Below are 21182 nucleotides of genomic sequence, written 5' to 3'. Positions count from 1 at the left end.
AATAAGCTCTGTGATTCACATATTGCAGCTGAGATCTCAACTTCCTGCCACCACTCCAGTCGATCTGCATTAAAATTAATGGAGTAGTGGTCAGGAGTAAAGGATGTATGTCCTATCTTTACAGGGTCACAGTCAGGAACATCATTGGGGGGAGGGGGGTGAAGATTCGGACTGGAGCCCCGAAGGATAAACTTTTTCTTTGGGGGTCCACTAGATGTCATCTAGTCATCTAGGGAGGCGTACCTATTGTCCCAGCATCATCAGAAGCCAAGAGCCAGCTCTCCCTTCGCGTGGCAAAGTATCCCCTATAACAAATATATTTCCCTACTGATTACCTAGCCTCCACACTGGTGGCGTAATTAAGGGTCCAGCTATTGCCGACACCTGAATTACATGTATGCAGCTGCGCAGCTATAGCATTATTGTTCCCATATCCAGCCAGCAAGCACCAAAAAGACCTGCTTCATCTAGGGCAGGTTTTCTCAACCAGGGTTCCCTGAAACTCATTGAGTACTTTGCAGGGGTTGCTTGGCATTTTCCACCATCATGGGGGAAACGATAAAACACACTATAAGAGCCCATTCACACTAGAAGCGCTTTTCCGAGCGCTTTGTGATTGATAAGCGCTTTTTAAAAATCGTTCCCATTCAGTTTCATAAAAATCGCTGTGATTTTCACGTACAACATTGCAAAATTGTGAAAGAGTGAATGGGAGCTATTTTTAAAAAGTACCAATCAACAGAGCTCTCACAAAAGCGCTTCTAGTGTGACTGGGCCCTAATAGGGGTACTGTAAAAAGAAGCACTACATTTATGATCAGAATAATAATGAGCACATTAATAAAAAGCACTAGAATAAGGAGACAGTATAATGAGGGCAGTGTATTAGGGGGTAGTGATATAAACAGCCTCAACTACTGTTAAAGACCATGTCTCCTGCAAAATAAATGCAGAGGTTCCTTGAGATCAAGCTATTTGCAGGGTTCCCCCAGGATAAAAAGGTTGAGAAAGGCCAATCTAGGGAGTAATATGGGGTTATGGAGGGACCACTAGATGACCAGGAAATACTGTGTAGGTTAGGGGACCACTAGGCTACCAGAGAATATGATGTGGGACTGCAGGATAGGGCAATATACTACCAAGGAATACTGTGGGGGGGGGGGTGGACTGCCTGCCTGCCAGCACAGAAGCCAGGTAACGCTGCCTAGTAATGTTTAGGTGAGACTGCCTATTTACGTTTTACATGCATATTTATGTTTTGGAGGTTTTTTTGTGGGCATTATTTTTTGTATTAACCACTTAAGGACCGTAGGCTTACACACCTCCAGTGACCAGGCTATTTTTTACAATTCTGGCCCCTGCAGCTTTAAGGGCTCGCTGCAGGGCCATACAACTCAGCACACAAGTGATTCCCCCCCTTTTCTGCCCACCAACAGAGCTTTCTGTTGGTGGGCTCTGATTGCTGCTCCTGTGTTTATTTTATTTGTTTGTTGTTTTTTTAAATACATTTTTGTATTTTTGTATTTATTTAATTTCGCTCAATCCCCCCGGCAGCCAATCCCAGCAATCGGCTCTCAAAGACATCAGCCTATGAGAGACGATCGCTCTCTGAGCCTCCCAGGGGGACAGCAGAGTGTCACGGCTGTCCCCAGTACAGCGCTGCCTTAGATTGCAGTGCTGTAGATTGTAAATAGATGACGGTTAATTGTCTAACAGTCTCCTAGCTGGGAGACTGATGACGAGCGGAGCTCTGTCATTCAAGTGGATATGTGCACACATTAGTGCGTGCGATCTCCTGCAAAACACGAACCCAGGACTTGACGCAAATCGGCGTTACGCGGTCCTGGGGAAGCCGCTGCATTCATGCCAATTGGTGTGACGCGGTCATTAGGTAGTTAAAGGAGAAGGGGCTTCATCCACCGTGTTGCTGAGCAGGCTACTTACACCACTGCTAAGTTCATGTACATTTGGCTTCACCCATCACCATACCCATGTTCTGTTGCATGGTCACACTTATTTTATAGCAGGCGTACCCAAGGGTGCCCCAGATAGTTCAGGATCCTAGCAAAATCCCTGGTCATGGTGCTGGACAAACAAAGTGGAAGCGATTACGGTGGAAGCAGGACAAAGACCTGTCATAAGAAGACATGTCATGGAGAAGGTTTAACGCTTTTTCAGAGAGATTATTACTGGACATTGACTTTAATCACTAATATGCTAGAAGTCTTATAACCATGCAGCATTCATGGTGTCAGCTCACTCACACTCATCTTCAGTATGAAGCTTGGCTTTCAGTTTCTCCATTTTCTTCTCATCTCTGAGGAGAGTTCTGTCCTTCTTTAGCGTTCCAGTTGGTTCTTCTTTCTTCTCCTCAACAGTTTCTCGGATTAGAGAGTACTCTTCATAGTTTGTTATTCCTGAGATATAAAAGCATGCAACAGCTCTATATTTTGCTGATCTGTCTCCAAATACACATGGAGATAAATTATAATCTTGTAGCTAGCTTCTAAACACCATTTGCAGAGCTTATATAGTATTTTTGAAAGAAATCGTACCTAATAAAATTGATTATTAAGGTAAAACGGAGTTGCCAACTATTTTATTCTTGTGACAGGTCCGTGTGTGATGTTTTACTGGAATACTTTATTTGGGTTTAATGTTGCACCAGAACCACAATATACTGTAGATCTCCTCCTGCACTGCCATAAAATGGCTTAGTCAGCATGGTTTCTGACTAATGGGTCTTATGGCAAAGAGAATACTAAAAGCATGGCCTTCTGTGGTGAGTGTGAAAACATTAGTAAGCATAGGGAAGGCTTTCAGCTAAAAATTATCAAAGAGATGCTCATTTTGGGGGTAGATTCAATTTTTGTGCAAATTGCAAGAAACTTGGACCTGGGACAATCAATTACAGTTGTTGCAAATTTGGACTGCACTAATTTGGAATGTAACCCATATCCAGTCGGTAAAAAACCACCATAAAAAAAAATATTAAAGCTATAGTTAAGAAAATAAGAAATTCTCTATAAATTTATTTGCAATTTGAAAAAAAAAAAAAAAGACTTTCAGTTCTACTTAACGCCACCCCCCACCCCCTTCCTCCTCACCAAAATAGGGGGCTCACCTATCCTGCTGCATATCGTCACAAGAAGTTCCCCTACAGTCTTTGAATCATCCACCATAATCATTTTGGCAGCTCCATCTAACATTCTAATCTTCTGAGGTCGCTGTTTCTTCTTATATTCCAGAATATCCTAACGACAAAAACAGGTTTAAGTCAGAAGCTACCAGAAAGGTCCATGAGAAGGACATTTCAGCTTGTTGCAGATGCCTTACAAATGTTGCCATTGGCGGAGATGGACTCTAAGGAGTTTTCCTACTGCATTTCTGTACAGATACAGTGTTATAGCAAGGACAAGGACATTTACATACACATGATTAACCTAGATAAGCACATTAAGTATCCATTTACTGGGTAGCAGTACTTTTCATTTTTTGGACACTATCTTCATTCTGTAATACGTCTGCGGGTTTGCCCTTAGCATTAATAACTAAACAACGATTTGCATGTATTCAACATAAGTTGTGTGGCTGAGCTTTGTGTATGAATGTGCTTTAATACAAACTATGCAGATGCAATGAATTCATAACATGACCTATACCCCATTCCTCAGCATGTAGTAATCCAGGGTCCTGCCAGCCTCCAGCCAGATTCCTTTCCTTGGGTCTTCATCTGATAAGAACAGACCAAAGTCTAATGCTGTGGGCAAAAGGAAGAGGTCAAGTCATACAGAGACTCTGGAGTCTGTGCCCAGCTGCTGAATGCAGCACAACACAGCACTGTTCCTTTCAACAAGAACTTCCATTGTATAAAACAGACAGTATCAAAATTGGAGCAATATGAAAAAGCCTGATACAGTGTAACAGCACTCTGGAACAAACTGTCTTACCAAACGGATTCAGAATTAATCAGTTATTTTATGAACTACAGGTGCCTGCACACATACTGCAGTCTGATGGTTTAGTAATTCAAATAGATCCATGAAAAGTCAGCCTATGTACAGTGCATCCAGAAAGTAATCACAGTAGTCACACATCTGGAAATAAGGCAATTATATAAATGTAGACAGAGTGATGCGAACTCTGTCTACATTTATTTAATTGCCTTATTTCAAGATGGATTAAGTTCATTTTTTCATCAGAATTCTATACACTACACCCCATAATGTCAGCATGAAAAAGTTTATTTTAATGCATTTGAGGATGCGGTGCGGGGTACCCACAGATATCTCGTATCTTCCCTCTATCAAATGTTGCTACTTGCAAACTGGCAGGGCCCACTAAATTTCAAGATAAGTAGGAAAGAGATTTGGGTCTGACAATGTGTGGTGAACATTGGCAGAAAATTTGACTCTTAAATCATAATGGCTCACTTAACACTAACACCCAGGAATTGCGGTATAAAATTACTTCACAATGGTATAAGACTCCTCATGTCCTTCACAAAACCTTCCCCCCGACTCCAGATGAGTGTTGGAGTTGCGGTGCAACTGCTGGCTCTTTGCTCCATATATTCTGGGATTGCCTCTGTATTCATCAATTCTAAAGAAAAGTTCGGAATCTCTCGGAACAGATTACTACAGAAAAAAAGTACCATTTTCCCCTGGGAGGTTTTTGCTCCACAATACCACCTCCTCCGTGAAATCATATAAGCGATCACTCATGATCCATTTAATCAATGCAGCTAGGGCACTTATTACAGTTTATTGGAAAGCCCCGGACCCACCCTCTATACATGAGTGGTTCCAGAGGATTGATATGGTGGCAGATATGGAGGAGTTGGTTTTGTCGGCACATGATAAGCTAGACCGCTATATTCTTACATGGTTGGTATGGGTAGACTTTAAGAATTCCGATACATATCAGGGCATTATGGGGGGATGCTGATCTCTCCAACATAATGTCTGGGTGAGTCGCCTTATTACTGTCCCTTCTGCCTTCTTATTCTATCCCTTCCCTTTCCTATCTCTCCTTCTTTGCTCTCCCTAAGGGTACACTCTGGCCTCTTAGGCAATGCAATAGACCCTTAATGCCTATCTGGAAATAGCAGTTAGTAAGAACTTCTAGCTTGTTGAAGGCTTATACTTCTGAAGATACATAAATGTTTTGTCGTCTTTCAAACAAGTGACTGTTTATCATATGTTATTTGATTCTGTGCACTTCTCTGCAGGGCCGTGCAGAGGGTCCTTAAGTGGGGGGTGCTCAAATTTAAGAAAGGGGCCTGGCAACATCTTCCCCCGCATGCCCCCCTCCTCGTTTCTGGCTAGGGGGGTATTGGTTGTCATGTTAGTGCTAAATGCAGATGCTGGGTGCCATGTGGGTTCTGGGTGTGAGTACAGAGTGTCATGTGGGTTCTGGCTATGATTGGGTATCGAGTGTCATGCGGGTGTTGATTGCAAGTACTTAGTGCCATGTAAGATCTGGATGTCATGTACTGGATGTCATGTGGGTGCTGGGTGCAGGAACTGGAGGTGACATGGGTGCGAATACTTGGCGCCATGCCTGTACTGGGTGCTGGTACTTTATGTGCGGGTACGGGTTAAGTGGGTGCTTGGTGCAGATAGTGGGGGCCATGTGGAGGCTGTGTGCAGGTGTGAGTACTGGGTGCAATTTTAGGCATGGGTGCAGATACTTATACCTTCATAGCAGTATCAAGCAGACTTTGTGTCTCCTTCCAACCAACTCTTTTGGCGCCACCACCCTCAAATTAGCAGCGATAGGTGCCCACTGTTAGTGGGTTAGAGTGGGCACAGTGGAGCCCACAGTGGAGGCACAGACTCACCTTTCATTACTGGGACCTTTGTCCCTTTTGATCAACACCCGAGCCTCTTTTCAGGCAAAGAAGAAGTGGTTACCAATATGCAGTGGTTGCTAAGCATTAGTAGATGCAAAACTGCAGTAAGTGCCAAGGTGCAGTGGGTGCCCACATGCAGTAGATGGTAAGACGCAAAGGTTCACTTTGTGCTAAGTTGCAGTGGGTGCCGAGATGCCAAAGTACAGTCTGTGTCAAGCTGCTGTGGGTACCAAGGTCCAGTTTGTATTGGGTGTTTATTTGCAGTGGGTGCTATGCAGTATTGGGTGCTGAATGAGTAGCAGATGGTGATAAACAATAGTGGGTGCCATGTGAGTGCTAATTGGTACAGGGAGACATGTGAGTGTTGGACATGAGTGAGTAGGGAGTGCCATGTGTGGTCTGGATGAGTGCCATGGGAGAGTACTCTCCCATATGGGTTCAGACCAAGGATGGATACTGGGTGCTCTTTGGGTCCTGGCCATGGACGGGTACTGGGTGCATATAATGGCTTTGGAACTTGGTGACGTGCAAGTACTGTGCCATGTGGGTGTTGATTATGGGGGTATGTGGGTCTTAGATACAAATACTGAGTGCCAAGTGGGTACTGGGAGCGAGTACATGGTGACATATGGGTGATGGATGCTGGATAGTAGGGTATTTGTTGTCATGTGGGTGCTAAAGGCAGATGCTGGGTGTCATGTGGATTATGGCTGTATAGGTTTGTATCAACTATCATGAAGGTGTTGATTGCAGGTACTCAGTCCCTTGTGAGTTCTGGGTGCAAGTACTGGATGTGATATGTGAGTGCTTGGTGTTTGTACTGGGCACTAAGTGGAGGCTTAGTGCAACTGGAACTACTGCAGATGAAGCATGTGGGTGTTGGGTGCAGGTACTGGGTATCACATAGGTGAGAATACTTGGTGCCATGCCTGCACTGGGTGCTAGCTATGGGTGGGCATTGTGTGTTATGTGGGTTCTGTGTGCAGGTACTTTGGGTGCTAGTACTAGTTATGTGAGTGCAGATAGTGGGTGCCATGTGAAGGCTGTGAGCAGGTGTGATTAGTGAGTGCCATGTTGGGACTGGGTGCAAGTACTGTGCCATGTGGTGTGGGTGTGAGTACTGGGTGTCAGCTATAGGGTGAAGGGGTGCAGGTACTGGGTGTCATGTGGCTGTTTGATGCAAGTACTAAGTGCCATATTGAGGCCGGATGTGAGTATTGGGTGCAGGGTGCAAGTACTGGGTGCTTGCTATAGTGGGGGTTACTGGTTGAGTGTAATGTGTGTGCTGAATATTGGTGGGATTGTTGTGGGTGCAGGGGGTGGGAGATCACTGTGGGTACTGCTATGAATGGCATAGTTGATGCTGGAGGAAAGGGAGGTCACTGTGGGTTCTTTGGGGGAGGTCACTGTGTGTCTTGGGGGAGGTAGAGGTCATTGTAGGTGCTGGAGGAAGGGGAGGTCACTATGGGTGCTGCTGTGAATGGCATAGTTGCTGCTAAGGGAGGTAGAGGTCAGTATGAGTGCTGGGGGGAGGGTAATTCACTGTGGGTGCTGTGGAAGGAAGAGATCAGTATGGGTGCTGGAGAAAGGGGAGGTGACTGTGGGTGCTGGGATAGTCAGTGTAGTTACTGGAGGAGGAAATGGAGGCTGGGTGTTGGGAGAGGTCGCTGTGGGCGCTGGCAATGGGAGAGGTCACTGTAGTGCTGTTTTTGGGTTGGGAGGTCCCTGTGGGTGCTGCAGGGGACAAGAAGGTAGCCACTGGGGGAGGGAAAGATCACTGTGGGTGCTGGGGGAGGGATAGGTCAGTGTGGGTGCTGGGGTAGGCAGGATCACTGCTAGAGCTGGGAAGGGAGAGGTCACTGTGGGTGCTAGGTGGAGGGAGAGGTAACTGTGGGTGCTAGGTGGAGGGAGAGGTCACTGTGGGTGCTAGGTGGAGGGAGAGGTCACTGTGGATGATAGGTGGAGGGAGAGGTCACTGTGGATGATAGGTGGAGGGAGAGGTCACTGTGGGTGCTAGGTGATGGGAGAGATCACTGTGGGTACTGGGGAGGGAGAGGTCAGTATGGGTCCTAGGGGGAGGGAGAAGTCACTGTGGGTGCTAGGTGGATGGAGAGGTCACTGTGGGTGCTGGGGGAGGGAGAGGTTACTGTGGGTGCTAGGTGGAGGGAGAGGTCACTGTGGGTGCTAGATGGAGGGAAAGGTCACTGTGTGTGCTGAGTAAGGGAGATGTCACTGTGGGTGCTAGGTGGAGGGAGAGGTCACTGTGGATGCTAAGTGATGGGAGATATCCCTGTGGGTACTGGGGAGGGAGAGGTCAGTATGGGTCATAGGTAGAGGGAGAAGTCACTGTGGGTGCTAGGTGGATGGAGAGGTCACTGTGGGTGCTAGGGGAGGGAGTGGTCACTGTGGGTACTAGGTGGAGGGAGAGGTCACTATGGGTGCTGGGGGAGGTAGAGGTCAGTATGGGTCCTAGGTGGAGGGAGAGGTCAGTATGCCACACTAGGATTACTGTTTGGGCTGCTTCACATCAAAGTGTCCCAGGAGAGGGCAGAGCTTCAGCGGGTGGGCGGGGCTTATTTTGCATGCCGAGAGGGTCCTTTTTTGAACATTTTTAAAAGGGGGGGTGCCTGGGCACCCAGAGCACCCCCCTCTGCACGTGCCTGCTTCTCTGTGTATATTTCATCTGCTTCTGGTTCAGATGTGATTGTTGCACTTTGTATGCTACCTTTTTTTCTTTAAATAAAGCTTACAATAGTAAAAAAAAAAAAAAAAAAATAAGGTTTTGGCAAATTTATTAAAAAAATCACATGTACATAAGTATTCACAGCCTTTGCTCAATACTTTGTTGATGCACCTTTGGCAGCAATAACAGCCTCAAGTCTTTTTTCAATTGATGCCACAAGCTTGGCACACCTATCATTGGCCACTATCTCCATTCCTCTTTGCAGCACCACTCAAGCTCCATCAGGTTGGATGGGAAGCATAAGTGCTCCACGCCCATGGCCGCGGCGGCAGCTCCAGGACCGCCTAACGCCAATTGACGTCAAGTCCTGGGGCTGCAGTTTGCAGGAGATCGCGGGCAGGCTGCGTACGCATCTCCTGCTTGGGAGGCGGAGCTCGGGAGACTGTTAGATGGCGAAACCGCCTTCTAATAGAGCTGTACAGTGTTGTGATCCACGGCAGCGCTGTAATGGGGCAGCAGAGAGCGATCGCCGATCGCTATGATTGGCTGACTGGGGGTGTGAAGGTTTCAACAAGGGGGGAAAAAATTATTTATTCAAAAAATATTGCAATAAATATTTGTCAAAAAATAAACAACTGGGGGGCAATCAGACCCCATCAACAGAAAGCTCTGTTGGTGGGGGGATCACTAGTGTGCTGTGTTGTGCGGCCCTGCAGCTTGGCCTTAAAGCTGCAGTGGCAATTTTAGTAAAAAAATAGCCTGGTCTTTGGTGGGGGTGGGGGGGAGCACTGTGGTCCTGAAGTGGTTAAGATAGCTCCAGAGATGTTCAATTGGATTCAAATCTGGGCTCTGGCTGGGCCACACAAAGACATTCTCAGAGTTGTCCTGAAACCACTCCTTTGATATATTGACTTTGTGCTTAGGGTTGTTGTCCTGCTGTAAGAGGAACTGTTGCCCCAGTCTAAGTTCAAGAGCGCTCTGGATCATATTTTTATCCAGGATGCCTCTGTACAATTGCTTCAGTCATCTTTCCCTTTATCCTGACTAGTCTCCCAGTTGCTGCTGAAAAACATCCAAACAGCATGGTGCTGCCACCACTATGCTTCACAGTAGGGATAGTATTGGCCTGGTGATAAGCTGTACCTGGTTTCCTCCAAACGTGATACTTGACCTTTATAACAACTTTGTCTCATCCGACCAGAGAATTTTGTGTCTCATGGTCAGAGTCCTTCAGGTGCCTTTTGGCAAACTCCAGGTGGGTTGCCATGTGCTTGCTTTTACAAAGAAGTGACTTCAGTCTGGCCACTTTACCATACAGGCCTGATTGGTGAATTGCTGCAGAGATGTTTCTGCTCCAGACAGGTTCTCCTCTCTCCATCATCTGTCTTGGTCAGATTCTTGGTCACCTTCCCGACTAAGTCCTTTTCCCCCCGATTGCTCAGTTTAGATGGCCAGCCAGCTCTAGGAAGAGTCCTGGTGGTTTTAAACTTCTTACACTTACGGATGATGGAGGCCACCATGCTCATTGGGACCTTCAAAGAAGCAGATATTTTTCTGTAACCTTCCCCGGATTTGTGCCTTGATACTATCCTGTCTCGGATGTTTACAGACAACTTCTTTGACTTAATTCTTGGTTTTTGCCAACATGAACTGTTATCTGTGGGACCTTATAGGCGAGTACCTTTGCAAATCATGTCCAATAAATTGAATAAGCTGCAGAAACATCTCAAAGATGATCACGGTAAACAAGATGAACACAAGCTCAATTTTGAGCTTCATGGTAAAGGTTGTGAATACTTATGTACATGTGCTTTCTGATTTTTTAAAATTTTTTTATTAAATTTGCCAAAACCTCAATTTTTTTATGTTGTCATTATAGGGTATTGTGTGTAGAATTCTGAGGAAAAAATGAACTTACTGGTAATCAATTTTGGAATAAGGCTAACATATTTCCCCGATGCACTGCACTGGCATTTTTTCAGTTGCTCTTTTGTTTTGTTTTTTTAAAAATCAACAAAAATGATTGGTAGAGTAAAAAAATAAGCGACTGATGAAGAAAATAGAAATAAACTGATTGCCTATCTGAAGATAACCTTCTAAATACAACTGAGAACAGCATTACATAACTACAAACTAGTCCCAAAAGATAGTAAAAAGCAGAAGTAGTAAATGAGATGCAAATAATTCAAATTCCAAGGTGATGCAGCAAATGGTATATTGATTTTATGCAAATATATGCAGCCTAAAAATGGAGCAGCAGTATCAATCAACTAGTCCATTGACAAACTGCATACATTTTTTTTTTTTTTTACAAAATTAGTATCAGCATAGAACTATTTGAATTGGAATGCATCTCATTGACCATACCTGGAAAAAGCTCTAAGTGACAGAGCAAAAGAATCCACCCAGCTGCAATGCTAGTTTTGGGTGTACTGAACCTGTAACATTGAACTAAAGAATGCACATTTTAAGCATGCATGCAAACATTTTACATTTTTATTTTATGCAGCCAGCTTTAGGATTCAGAAACCCTTCCCACACTGCTTAGTGAGTGAGATCCCATTACTCGCCGTAGTAGCTATGCTGTGCAGTTCCCTATGCCAAGTCCCTGCTTACACTCTAATCCCTGGGTCATGAGCAAGTATGAATACACTAGCCAAATCCTTCCAGTGTTCCGCTACTGGTAAGTTTCTCCTATACAATTCTCCACACAGCCCCAAATTACGGTATGTAACATAGGCAACGGCTTATGCCACAGAGCTGTAATGGTTCACACTTCAAAACCCCTTATTAACCTTTTTCAAGAGCAATAGTAAAAATGGCATATCAACACATTTGTAGGTGGACAACCCATTTCTTAAAAAAGGAACATTTTCCTAATACATGAAATTTCAGCAGTTCAGAATTCAAAAAGACAGTGGGGTTTGCTGTGTTTTTACTGCATATGTGCTGCATTTACATATTCTAAAGTGACTGAATTAAAGCCCTTGTGTCCCAAGCAACAGAGGGGGCCGGCTCAGGAGCTATGAAGGCTTACTGCTCCTCCCCCTTCTGTAGAGTAACGCAGCAGAGAACCAGAACTGTCAGATATCAGTTCTTGCCAACAGCCACATGCTCTATGATGCCATACTCCACCTCCCGATCACATGACATGCATTGGGGGATTGAAAAATAGAGCATATGGGTGCTGGCAAGAACTGAGCAGATCCAATGCAGCGGTGGCGCAAGTAAAAATTTAATATTTCTGCCGGTTTTGGTTAATTTATTATTATGCATTTATATAGTTCTGACATCTTCCACAGAACTACTTTGCACTTAAACCTCCATTATTGGCTAGAAAGCAATTCTACGTTTCTCAAAAAATATTTTCGCATGGTAATCCTCTTGAAGTATGTTTCTCAATTTTTGAAACATTTTTTGTGTGCAATTTTTTTTAATGGGATAATATGTTAAGTAAAATAGATGCATTTTCCATACCTTGTCCGGTTTGTGCCTCTGGTACCCTCTCCCGTATGATCCGGCAGGCATCATACACTGCAGTTGATGGTTCAAACTGCATAGTTTTCACGACATTGCACTGTCGGACACAGATCTTTAGCGACAGGGCAACCATGGTGACTGCTAACTGGACAAAGCCTTCACCCTAAGCATAAAACAAAACACACGATCAGTCAAAATTATGAATACAATTATTTCTACAGTAGGTTAAAGAGGAAGGAACAGAAGTCTCTTATTTTTAGTATAAAAACATTCCTGCTGCTACCCACTGGCTACCAGGCACTCACATTGATCTGGGGAGGTGGGCTTGGGTACATGAAACAGGTGGTCTTATCCATGTGCTAAATAAATGACAATTTAAGCCAATACGTAAAGGACTTGTACTGAAGGTGAGCAAAGACATTATTGAAGGAAAGCAAATACGTGCAATGCAGTTTCATACTTTTTAAAAAATCGTTATTTACACTTGGTGCCTCTGTAACTACTTACAGAATTTTAAAACATTTATTAAAAAACATTTCAAGCACAAAGATTTCCACCCTATGTCCCAGATTCCCCTCTAAAAAGGAACACAAAGATCGATTCCTACCACAGAACATCAATTTTCAATTTATTCACTGCTGGAATCTATTGAAAATCAGCCGATCCACAGCATTGCACCTAGAATGTACCAAATCTGAAATATCAGTTTTAAATGTTCTGTTTTAATTACTTCCTAAATCTTTTACACTTTCTTCCAGGGGTATTATTAAAACATATTATATTGACTCCTGGATAACGTACACACAGACTCCTTTACAAAAACAAACTCAAATTACTATGGGAAGGCCTACATATCTATTACAGAGATGGTGCCATAGACGCTGTAATAGCAGAACAGTTAAAAACATCCCGCTCTGATCAGCAATACTGCTGCGTATTTGGTTTCAATACAGCACTGAAAGTCTCCAGTAACAGAGGAAAGTCACTAGAAAAGGTGACAGGAAGAGAATGAGAAATGAACAGATAAGCAGTCCAGAATTAAACCATGAAGAGATGAAATGCAGCTACAGCAGAAGGCTGAAAGACAAAGAGGTAAGGCAGTGGTTGGAACTTGGGAGTAAAATGACAAGATGGTTCGGTGGATTCAAAGAAACAGACATCAATAGGCTACACTGGAAGAGAATGGTAAAATTAATTTTGAACTACTGTAAATCAGAAGGCAGCTTCAGTGTCTGAGCTATGTACTGTAAGCAGTAGCATAACCCTGCAGTGACCCAAGGGCGAGTGCTGTGTGTAATCATAAATCGCAATACACCCTCTGCTTTGGGAACAATTCCAAGAAAACATTATTTAACAAGAAGACCATGGAGACTTAATTACTATCAAAGAGTGCCTGTCACATCACTGCCACACTGACTTTTCTAGCAATTTCCACTGTGCAAGCTTTTTCTGCCTCCCCTAACAAATAGTTAAAAAAAAACAAAAAAAAAAACCTAAAAACAAATGTACTCTGCAAATAAATTATAAACTTAGACATAAAGACGGCACACAGGGAAAGTAATGTGGCCTAATGATGAGGTTATGGATGTACATATTCATTTTTAATTGTGTACATATAAACTGTCAAAGTCTTGTAATACAAACATGAGTTTATGATCAATGCCCATTAAGTATGTAACACAGCAGCACTACTAATGGAACCATCAGAGAACATTTAGGCCTCTTTCAATCCGGAGGCTGAAGGTGTTGAATTTACTGCCTGTCAACTGCTCTTGTGCCCCAGCCGTGTGCTTGCAAGCACTGATGCGGCATGAGGTGTTGTGTGCTTTTTTGCTGTTGGGTAACCACACAATGTGTCCAACGATGACACGTGGTGTTGAGATGCTTCCTTTCGACTGCATTAAAATCATTAATCACCTCCTTGTGTTTTAGCCAGGTATTTACTTACAGAAAAAATACACATATGTACATTGAGTTCAAATGACGAGAACATTTTTTTAAAAAAAATATGACAATATGGGGTGCGAGGAAGGGGGTGCGTGTCTTATATTCAGAAGATAGGAAGGTAAGTGGTGCAGAGTGTGCAGGAATGCACTTACCTGATCCTGCTGTTACTCTCCCCTCCCCCTCACTCAAGTCCCACTTCCATACCTGCTCTTCTCCACCTGCTAGCGATACCCCGGTACACTGCGGCCATCTGCCGTTATACAGCTCTGGGTCCTCCGTAGCTCCTGGTGCTCTACTTCATGATTATTGGTTCTGTCACCACAACCTCCCCCCCTCCAGCTCTCTTTGAGCGCCAGGAAGCACAAAGGACCCGGGGCTGTATAGCGGCAAGCAGCCGCAGTATCCAGCTGCAGGAAGAGAAGAGGAGCATGTGTAGGGGCAGGACCAGAGCAAGGGGGAGAGGAGCGCAGGGGCAGGAAAAAGCTGAAGTACTGAAGTTAATGTATTGCAGTGTATTGTTAGTGCATTATAGTGTAGTGTAGTGTTAGTGGGTGACAGTGTAGTGTAGAGCTGTGTAACTGGTGGGGGGCCAGTAGGTGTTAGTGTATTGTAGCTGAGCAGTGCAGCTTAGATAGAATTCCCCTGCACCAGATTTAGTATTTTTTTCCCTCTGATTTTTGCCCTCTGAACTTAGGTGCGTCTTATAGTCGGGGGCGACTTATAGTACGAAAAATAGTTACAAATAGTACGTAAAGTGTAGTACAAAAATTAATACATATAGTATGTAAAATAGTTTGTCTATCATACACAATTAAAAATTGATTTTATACCTTGAAATGTAATCTAACAGTAATAGTACTTTATATCACAAGCTCTACAGATTAATTCAAGAAATTTACTTTTTTCAGAAAAATGTATCAGAAAAAAAAAAAAGCTTCTTCCAATCGACTTATTTTGAAATAGATAGGGTTTCTCACTCACATATAAAAAAACTTTATATTTATGTACAACTGAGTGTATTAATCAATTTGCCGTTTATCAAATCTTTTTATTGTATCGTGTGGCCACCTTTAGCGTATTCAGAACTGTCACTGAGCAACAAAAAATTAGCATGAAGGGATATTACTAAATTACTGTAGCTATAAGCAGGGCTGTGGAGTCAGTACAAAAATCTTCCAACTCCGACTCCTCAGTTTATGAAACCACGACTCCGACTCCAACTCCGGGTACCCAAAATGGCTCCGACTCCTCGACTCCGACGTCTAATACTTAACAGGGCTGTGAATTTTGTACAAAAATCATCCCACTCTGACTCCTCAGTTTATGAAATCAACAACTCCGACTCCAACTCCGACTCCGGGTGCCCAAAATTGCGAGGTAAGTATAAAATCATCTTTTGCAGGTACATCATGTGTACATATTATTTTACTCGGCTCAGGTTCTTTTTAAGGGCTTAGTGTAAATAAGCAAAAAAATAACCAAAAAAAAAAAAAAAAAGGATTTAAAAACGAACACCAATGCACGCCTGTAGGTTGGTTTCCATTAAATGCAAACTTATAAATGCGTTGCCATTAATAAAAAAAACAAAACACAGCCTGCTACATTTTTCTGCATGATGCAGGTTGTCACATGCAAATCACAACTAATGATTTCAAATGCTGATGTTGTGGCATATAGAAAGGAAAAATGCACACAGGAAAGAAACACATATGAACCTGCAGGAAATAAGCGTGATTTCACATTCCTGCACAAAACCGTACACAATCCTGAAACAACGCTGCATTAGACACATGCCATAAAATACAACTGTAAAAAATCTAAAAGTCCAGAGTGTGTAATAAAAAATACATCATCAGGTCACCCTGCAGTGTATAAATATTTGAATGAAAAAAACAACAACATAAAAAACACAAAAAAACTAAAGCACTCTATATTCCTTTGTCATTGTGGTCTTCTTCTCAGAGTTCATTTACATAATGACCTTGTGAACTGAACTGATGGAAACCAGCAATCAACCAACAGGAAAAAGGGCAGGGGAGTCTGAAGCAGTGATGTGGCCAAGCATCCTCACAAATAGCATCTTAACTGAGCACTCTTGAGGTGGGTGAGCATCTGGAGCCAACACAAAATAAGCATTTGGAATGTGCTTATTCCCTGTAGATATGTTCTATATCTTATTTAAGACAAGAGTGAGAATTGGAAACACTTAAGCAAATTGTACTTACACATGAAACTCTTACGCAACTGGCCTGAAAATCACAAAATCACAAGACACCATCAAACCTAAGGGATATAGGGAAAGAATTATCTAGAAAGCTGCTCCACATTGCATATGAACAGCCATAGCTGCTAAGAATGCTTGATGGTATTTTTTTAAAGGAAGATTTGTTCATGGATGAGATTGGTTCAGCCAGAAACAAAGTAGCAATCAAGAGGGAAATATTTTGATTCATTCCACAGATACGCTTCCTCTTTACCCAAGATAAAAGCATTAAACAGTTAGTTGACTCTCTGAAAGGAATAGGTTTAAAAGTCTTATGTTGCCAGCTTTGGCGACAGCACCCATAATCTACATAATCTTTTCACAACAGCTCACGCACACATCACATTTTTCTTCTCGAAAGAAAACTATAAAGAGACTACTGGTTTTGGACTTGGCCAAATAAAATTACAAGTGTGTCACATTCAATATCTGTAGTTATAAAATTATCTGCATACATCACAACATATACAAAACATTTTTAAACCCATAAACATGTCAATTAAAATGCAAACCTGGAGCTTCCATAGGCGAGCCAAATGGTTTTAAGACTGCATGGTGGAGGGCCGGCTACAATAAATTCATTCTCATGGTACCAATAGTAGGATAAAAAGTACTGATCAAAAGAAAAGACATGACGAGCAGATTTGCTCAGAACTCTGAGAACACTGCCACCCCACATCCAACAGGGATAAATTGTTAGCTCGTTTGTGACATTATGGCAGGGACTAGGCTGCATTTCCCCCAAAAATACAATTGGACAATGATTTTCCCATAAGAACACATAGTTGGGCAGCATTTTACCTTACAGGCTTACAACGCAACCTGTTGCTATGCAGGGAGGGGAAGGAGAGACGACGGCACAGTGCACAATGGATCGGCACGGAGTGTGCAAGCTGAGTAGAAGAGCATGGCTGCCGGCCAGCTCTCAGCCGGGATGATCCACTAGGCAGCTTGCTGGCTGACAGAGTGGCGGTGCACAGAGATCTTCAAAGGATATTGGTGCAGGGCTTTTCTGAGGATATTGGCATGGGAAGACTAAAATAATTAACCATTTATGGTTAATTAAGGTTGGGCATAAACCCTCACCTCCTCCTGGGCACCCGAGGTGGGGAAGAGCCCGTTGTTGAAAAAAAAACAACAACATTCTTCCTCGTTCCCACTGTTCTCCTTAACAAACCCAGCAATTTTGAAGATTATAGCTTGTACGGGGGCTTTGCTATTTAACTACAAGTATCGGTACCATTGACTTCAGTGCAATTTGCCAAATTTTGCAAAGTCTAATCAGCTGTTTTTCGGGTTGACGCTATCCAAATTCAGACAGCCATAGTTGGGTTGAATATAGCAATGGCCCGAATCCAAACAACCCTAGTTAGTCAGACCCTGCTGGGGCCGACCTGGTGCAAAGTTGCTGTGTTTCTAACACAAATTCCTTCTCACTTTCCTCTCACCATGCAAGTGTACAAACTGGCAAAGGGAAGGAAGCAGGGATTTACACTGATGTGTGAGCAGGGAGTAGGGTTCTCCTTTTATGTTGTGCACCAGGAAAATTCTCTGACCGTCAGTCTGGCAGACAGGTTACACCACTATACTTACAAGGAAGGAGAGAAAGATACAAATTCTAGAGTGTAAGCTCGCAAGGGCAGGGACCTCCTCCTAGTGTTTCTCATACTGCTGTCATTTTAACATATGTACATGTACCAACTACACATCAACGATGTATGTAGTTGTATTTATTCTATTCAATGTCATCACTGTACAGTGTCTTGTATTTCTTATGTATATTTGTTCCCCATTATTTGTTTGTATTGTGTACAGCGCTACGGAAGATTTTGGCGTTATATAAATAAAAAATAATAATAATAATAATACAAATCAGTGTGAATATAGGCACACTTCCACATTGAGCGATATTAAACTTTATAATTTTAGTCATCACTCCAGGTAGACAAAGTCTTAACATTAAATGCACCTCACTAACAGACCACAGTTTCATAATGTGGTCATAAGTGGGTTAATGCCAATAGAGATGACAGATAATTTTCTGTATGGAATGATGCAATATAAACTAAACAGAAGCAGAGATTACACCTAAGAAGACAGAATGTAGCAGAAAGTAGATCAAATTATAGCAATGCTAGCTTCAACCTGGAGTACATCCCAGAGAGAGCTATAAACCCTTGAGTATCTGGAAGGAGGGGATCAAAGTAGAAAATACAGTACAATGGCCCATATGCAATTCACTTTTTCTCCTGAGTTTTCTCCTAAGTGATATTTTCACACTTGTCAATAAAGCACTTTTTAAACCACCAGCAAGTGAGAAATTACTCAAAATAAATTTGATAGGTGAAAAAAAAAATCACTACTTTGTAGTACTATTTCAATTGCAAAGTGTTGTAAAGTGGTTTTAAAAAGAAGTTGAAAAATGATCTCATGGGAGAAAACTCAGGAGTAAAAGTGAATTGCATATGGGCCATTGTATGTAAATTTACCAGCTAATCTACTAGCATTTCTCAACATCCTAAATTTCTCTTAGATAGTTTCAAAATGTTTGTTAATATTTTTGAAGTTTTGGATGTAAAGAATTGTGGCAGTTAAAATCTATAAAATATTGCCTTTTATAAGCCACATAAAGGGAATGTCTACTGTAAAAGAAAAATGCTTCCTCACTTAGGAATACAGGAGTAGATAATAGCAGTCATATCAGGCCTCAGAGACAACCCAGCATCAAGTACACACGCTAGATAAAAACCAGTGTGACGAACGGTTCCTGACAAATGACCACTACCTGAACGAAACGATGAACAGTGCTTGTGCACATGCTGCAACTAAATGGTAGAGAAGCCACGAATGTATACTTGCACTTATGGTCATTTTTTTTAATGATGATATTTTAAAGGGACACTTAAGTCAAACAAAAAAAATGAGTTTTTCTCACCTGGGGCTTCCAATAGCCCCCTGCAGCTGTCCGGTGCCCTCGCCGTCTCCCTCCGATCCTCTTGGCCCTGCCGGCAGCCACTTCCTGTTTCGGTGACAGGAGCTGACAGGCTGGGGACGCGAGTGATTCTTCGCGTTCCTGGCCACAATAGCGCCATCTATGCTGCTATAGCATATATCATATACCATATAGCAGCATAGAGGGTGCTAATGTGTCTGGGAACGTGAAGAATCACTCGCGTCCCCAGCCTGTCAGCTCCTGTCACCGAAACAGGAAGTGGCTGCCGGCGGGGCCAGGAGGATCGGAGGGAGACGGCGAGGGCAGCGGAGAGCTTCAGGGGGCTATTGGAAGCCCTAGGTGAGTAAAACTCATTTTTTTTGTTTGACTTGAGTGTCCCTTTAATAAATTGCTGTGTACATTTTTCTTAACATCATAGGTATTATTGTAATTGCAGATATGGAAAAACACACAACATGCACTGTGTAACACACATGGGCTTGCTTTTCTAAGCTCAGTGCCACGTAACAGCGCGAGTTAGCTGCTGTTACGCATGCTAGAGAATCAGAGGGCCTTAATTTAGTGTTCATGCAATCTACTGGCAGCGCAGCATGCGTAATCGGGGAGCGGGCACTCTGCACACGCTATGCTGCTGAATTGCAGCAAAAATTGCTAGTACTTAACTACGGCTCCACCCCTCTCCCCGGAGCACCAGTGGGTCTAGTCACATTTAAGGACCTCATCCCAGCACTCTGATTGGCCCAATAGGCTGTCTGTCAAGTATGTTTTAAAAGTATTTGCAGTAAAAAGTCACTGTAGATGTCATATCTGGAAAGATGTCCAAGAGAGAGAAGGAGGCTCATTATTTAATTAGGGTGAATCTCCGATATATGGACAGTATAACCACTTTCTAGATTTAAATGTTGCTTAAATACAATGCATATGGGGTACTAAATCTTGACAATGTTAATGTAATAAAATATGAGCATTTATAAGGGTGTTTAGAGGGCTTTGTAGCCTCTCCTGTTTGCTTGATTTTAATGTCTGGATAAGTAATGTCTTCATTTCAGCCTATTTCATTTAACTATCTAACTGAAGATCAGCTATTCTTCAAAGTCAGCCTTTTTCCTCTTTTTTACCTACATAGAGGAGAAGGGAAAATTGGGGACAGGAGGTTGCGCTTATTAATCTTAAATTTAATAACAAATGTTAATATCTATGAAGCTCAAAACTGACGCAATTCCATGCAAACCTTGACAAAGGTGTTTGTTCAGCTCCACATATCCTTTTAGAAGCCACACAGAAAGAAGACAAACAAAACAAAAAAAAAATGCTTCTAGAACAAATGATCAGAATGAAGTGATGGTGGAGGTAGTAAAAACGAGTACAACGAATGTCTTTTACAGACTTGACACATAAAAGTTAAATCACATGTGTTACACATTTCATACCACATATAATGCAGACAGAAAGAAGACTATTACAGACTTAAAACCCTTATTATTCTAGTAAGGCTTGTTCAGATACCCAATCTATGTCAATCCTAGCAATTATTGATTGATCAACAGGGCATTGTTGCAGGGGGGCAGGAGGGCTAACAAAGTGACACACAAGCGAGCAGCTTTCACTAAGCCAAGCAAGCACAATGGGCTCATCTGTTATCATGGAACAGCTGCGCACACTCTGGATGATCTTCCACTGAGGTGATAGTTCAGGACAGTCTTGGCCAATAATAGTCTAGTGAGCATACTAGGCCTTAAAATGAAAGGTAAAAAATCAACACAGAACCACCTAATAAATGGAGAAGTCAAACAGAGGGCAAAACCATAAAAGTGATATTTATGATCTTTAAAGAACAAATTACATCATTTGTGAATAAGAGCAAGTGAGATAAATGCGGCTATGTTTAGATTGGGATTATATCAGAGAATGAAATGTACTTTGCCCTGTACCCTGCATGTATATTGTTTATAAAGATAGCTGTCCCTTGAGAATCAAGCACCAAAATAGTCTTGCTTATAACT

The 21182-nt window shown here is 42.6% G+C and overlaps 1 protein-coding gene across 2 annotated transcripts in view; it reads right to left on the bottom strand.

Moving 5' to 3' along the window:
* TLN2 (talin 2) overlaps positions 1–21182 on the bottom strand; it is a 273188-nt gene that overhangs the window by 138426 nt on the left and 113580 nt on the right. For both annotated transcript variants that reach the window (XM_068275770.1, XM_068275771.1), the window contains exons 3-6: positions 12014–12179; positions 3662–3759; positions 3124–3253; positions 2264–2416 (exon numbers count right to left, since the gene is read on the bottom strand). In XM_068275770.1, the coding sequence (XP_068131871.1) occupies positions 2264–2416; positions 3124–3253; positions 3662–3759; positions 12014–12149 (517 nt within the window). In that variant the 5' untranslated portion in view covers positions 12150–12179. The remainder of the gene's footprint in view (positions 1–2263; positions 2417–3123; positions 3254–3661; positions 3760–12013; positions 12180–21182) is intronic.

This window comes from Hyperolius riggenbachi, chromosome 3 (assembly GCF_040937935.1).
Source record: "Hyperolius riggenbachi isolate aHypRig1 chromosome 3, aHypRig1.pri, whole genome shotgun sequence".
Lineage (NCBI taxonomy): Eukaryota > Metazoa > Chordata > Amphibia > Anura > Hyperoliidae > Hyperolius > Hyperolius riggenbachi.
Note: the sequence above shows the minus strand (reverse complement) of the source record. Positions and strands in the feature narration are given on the sequence as shown.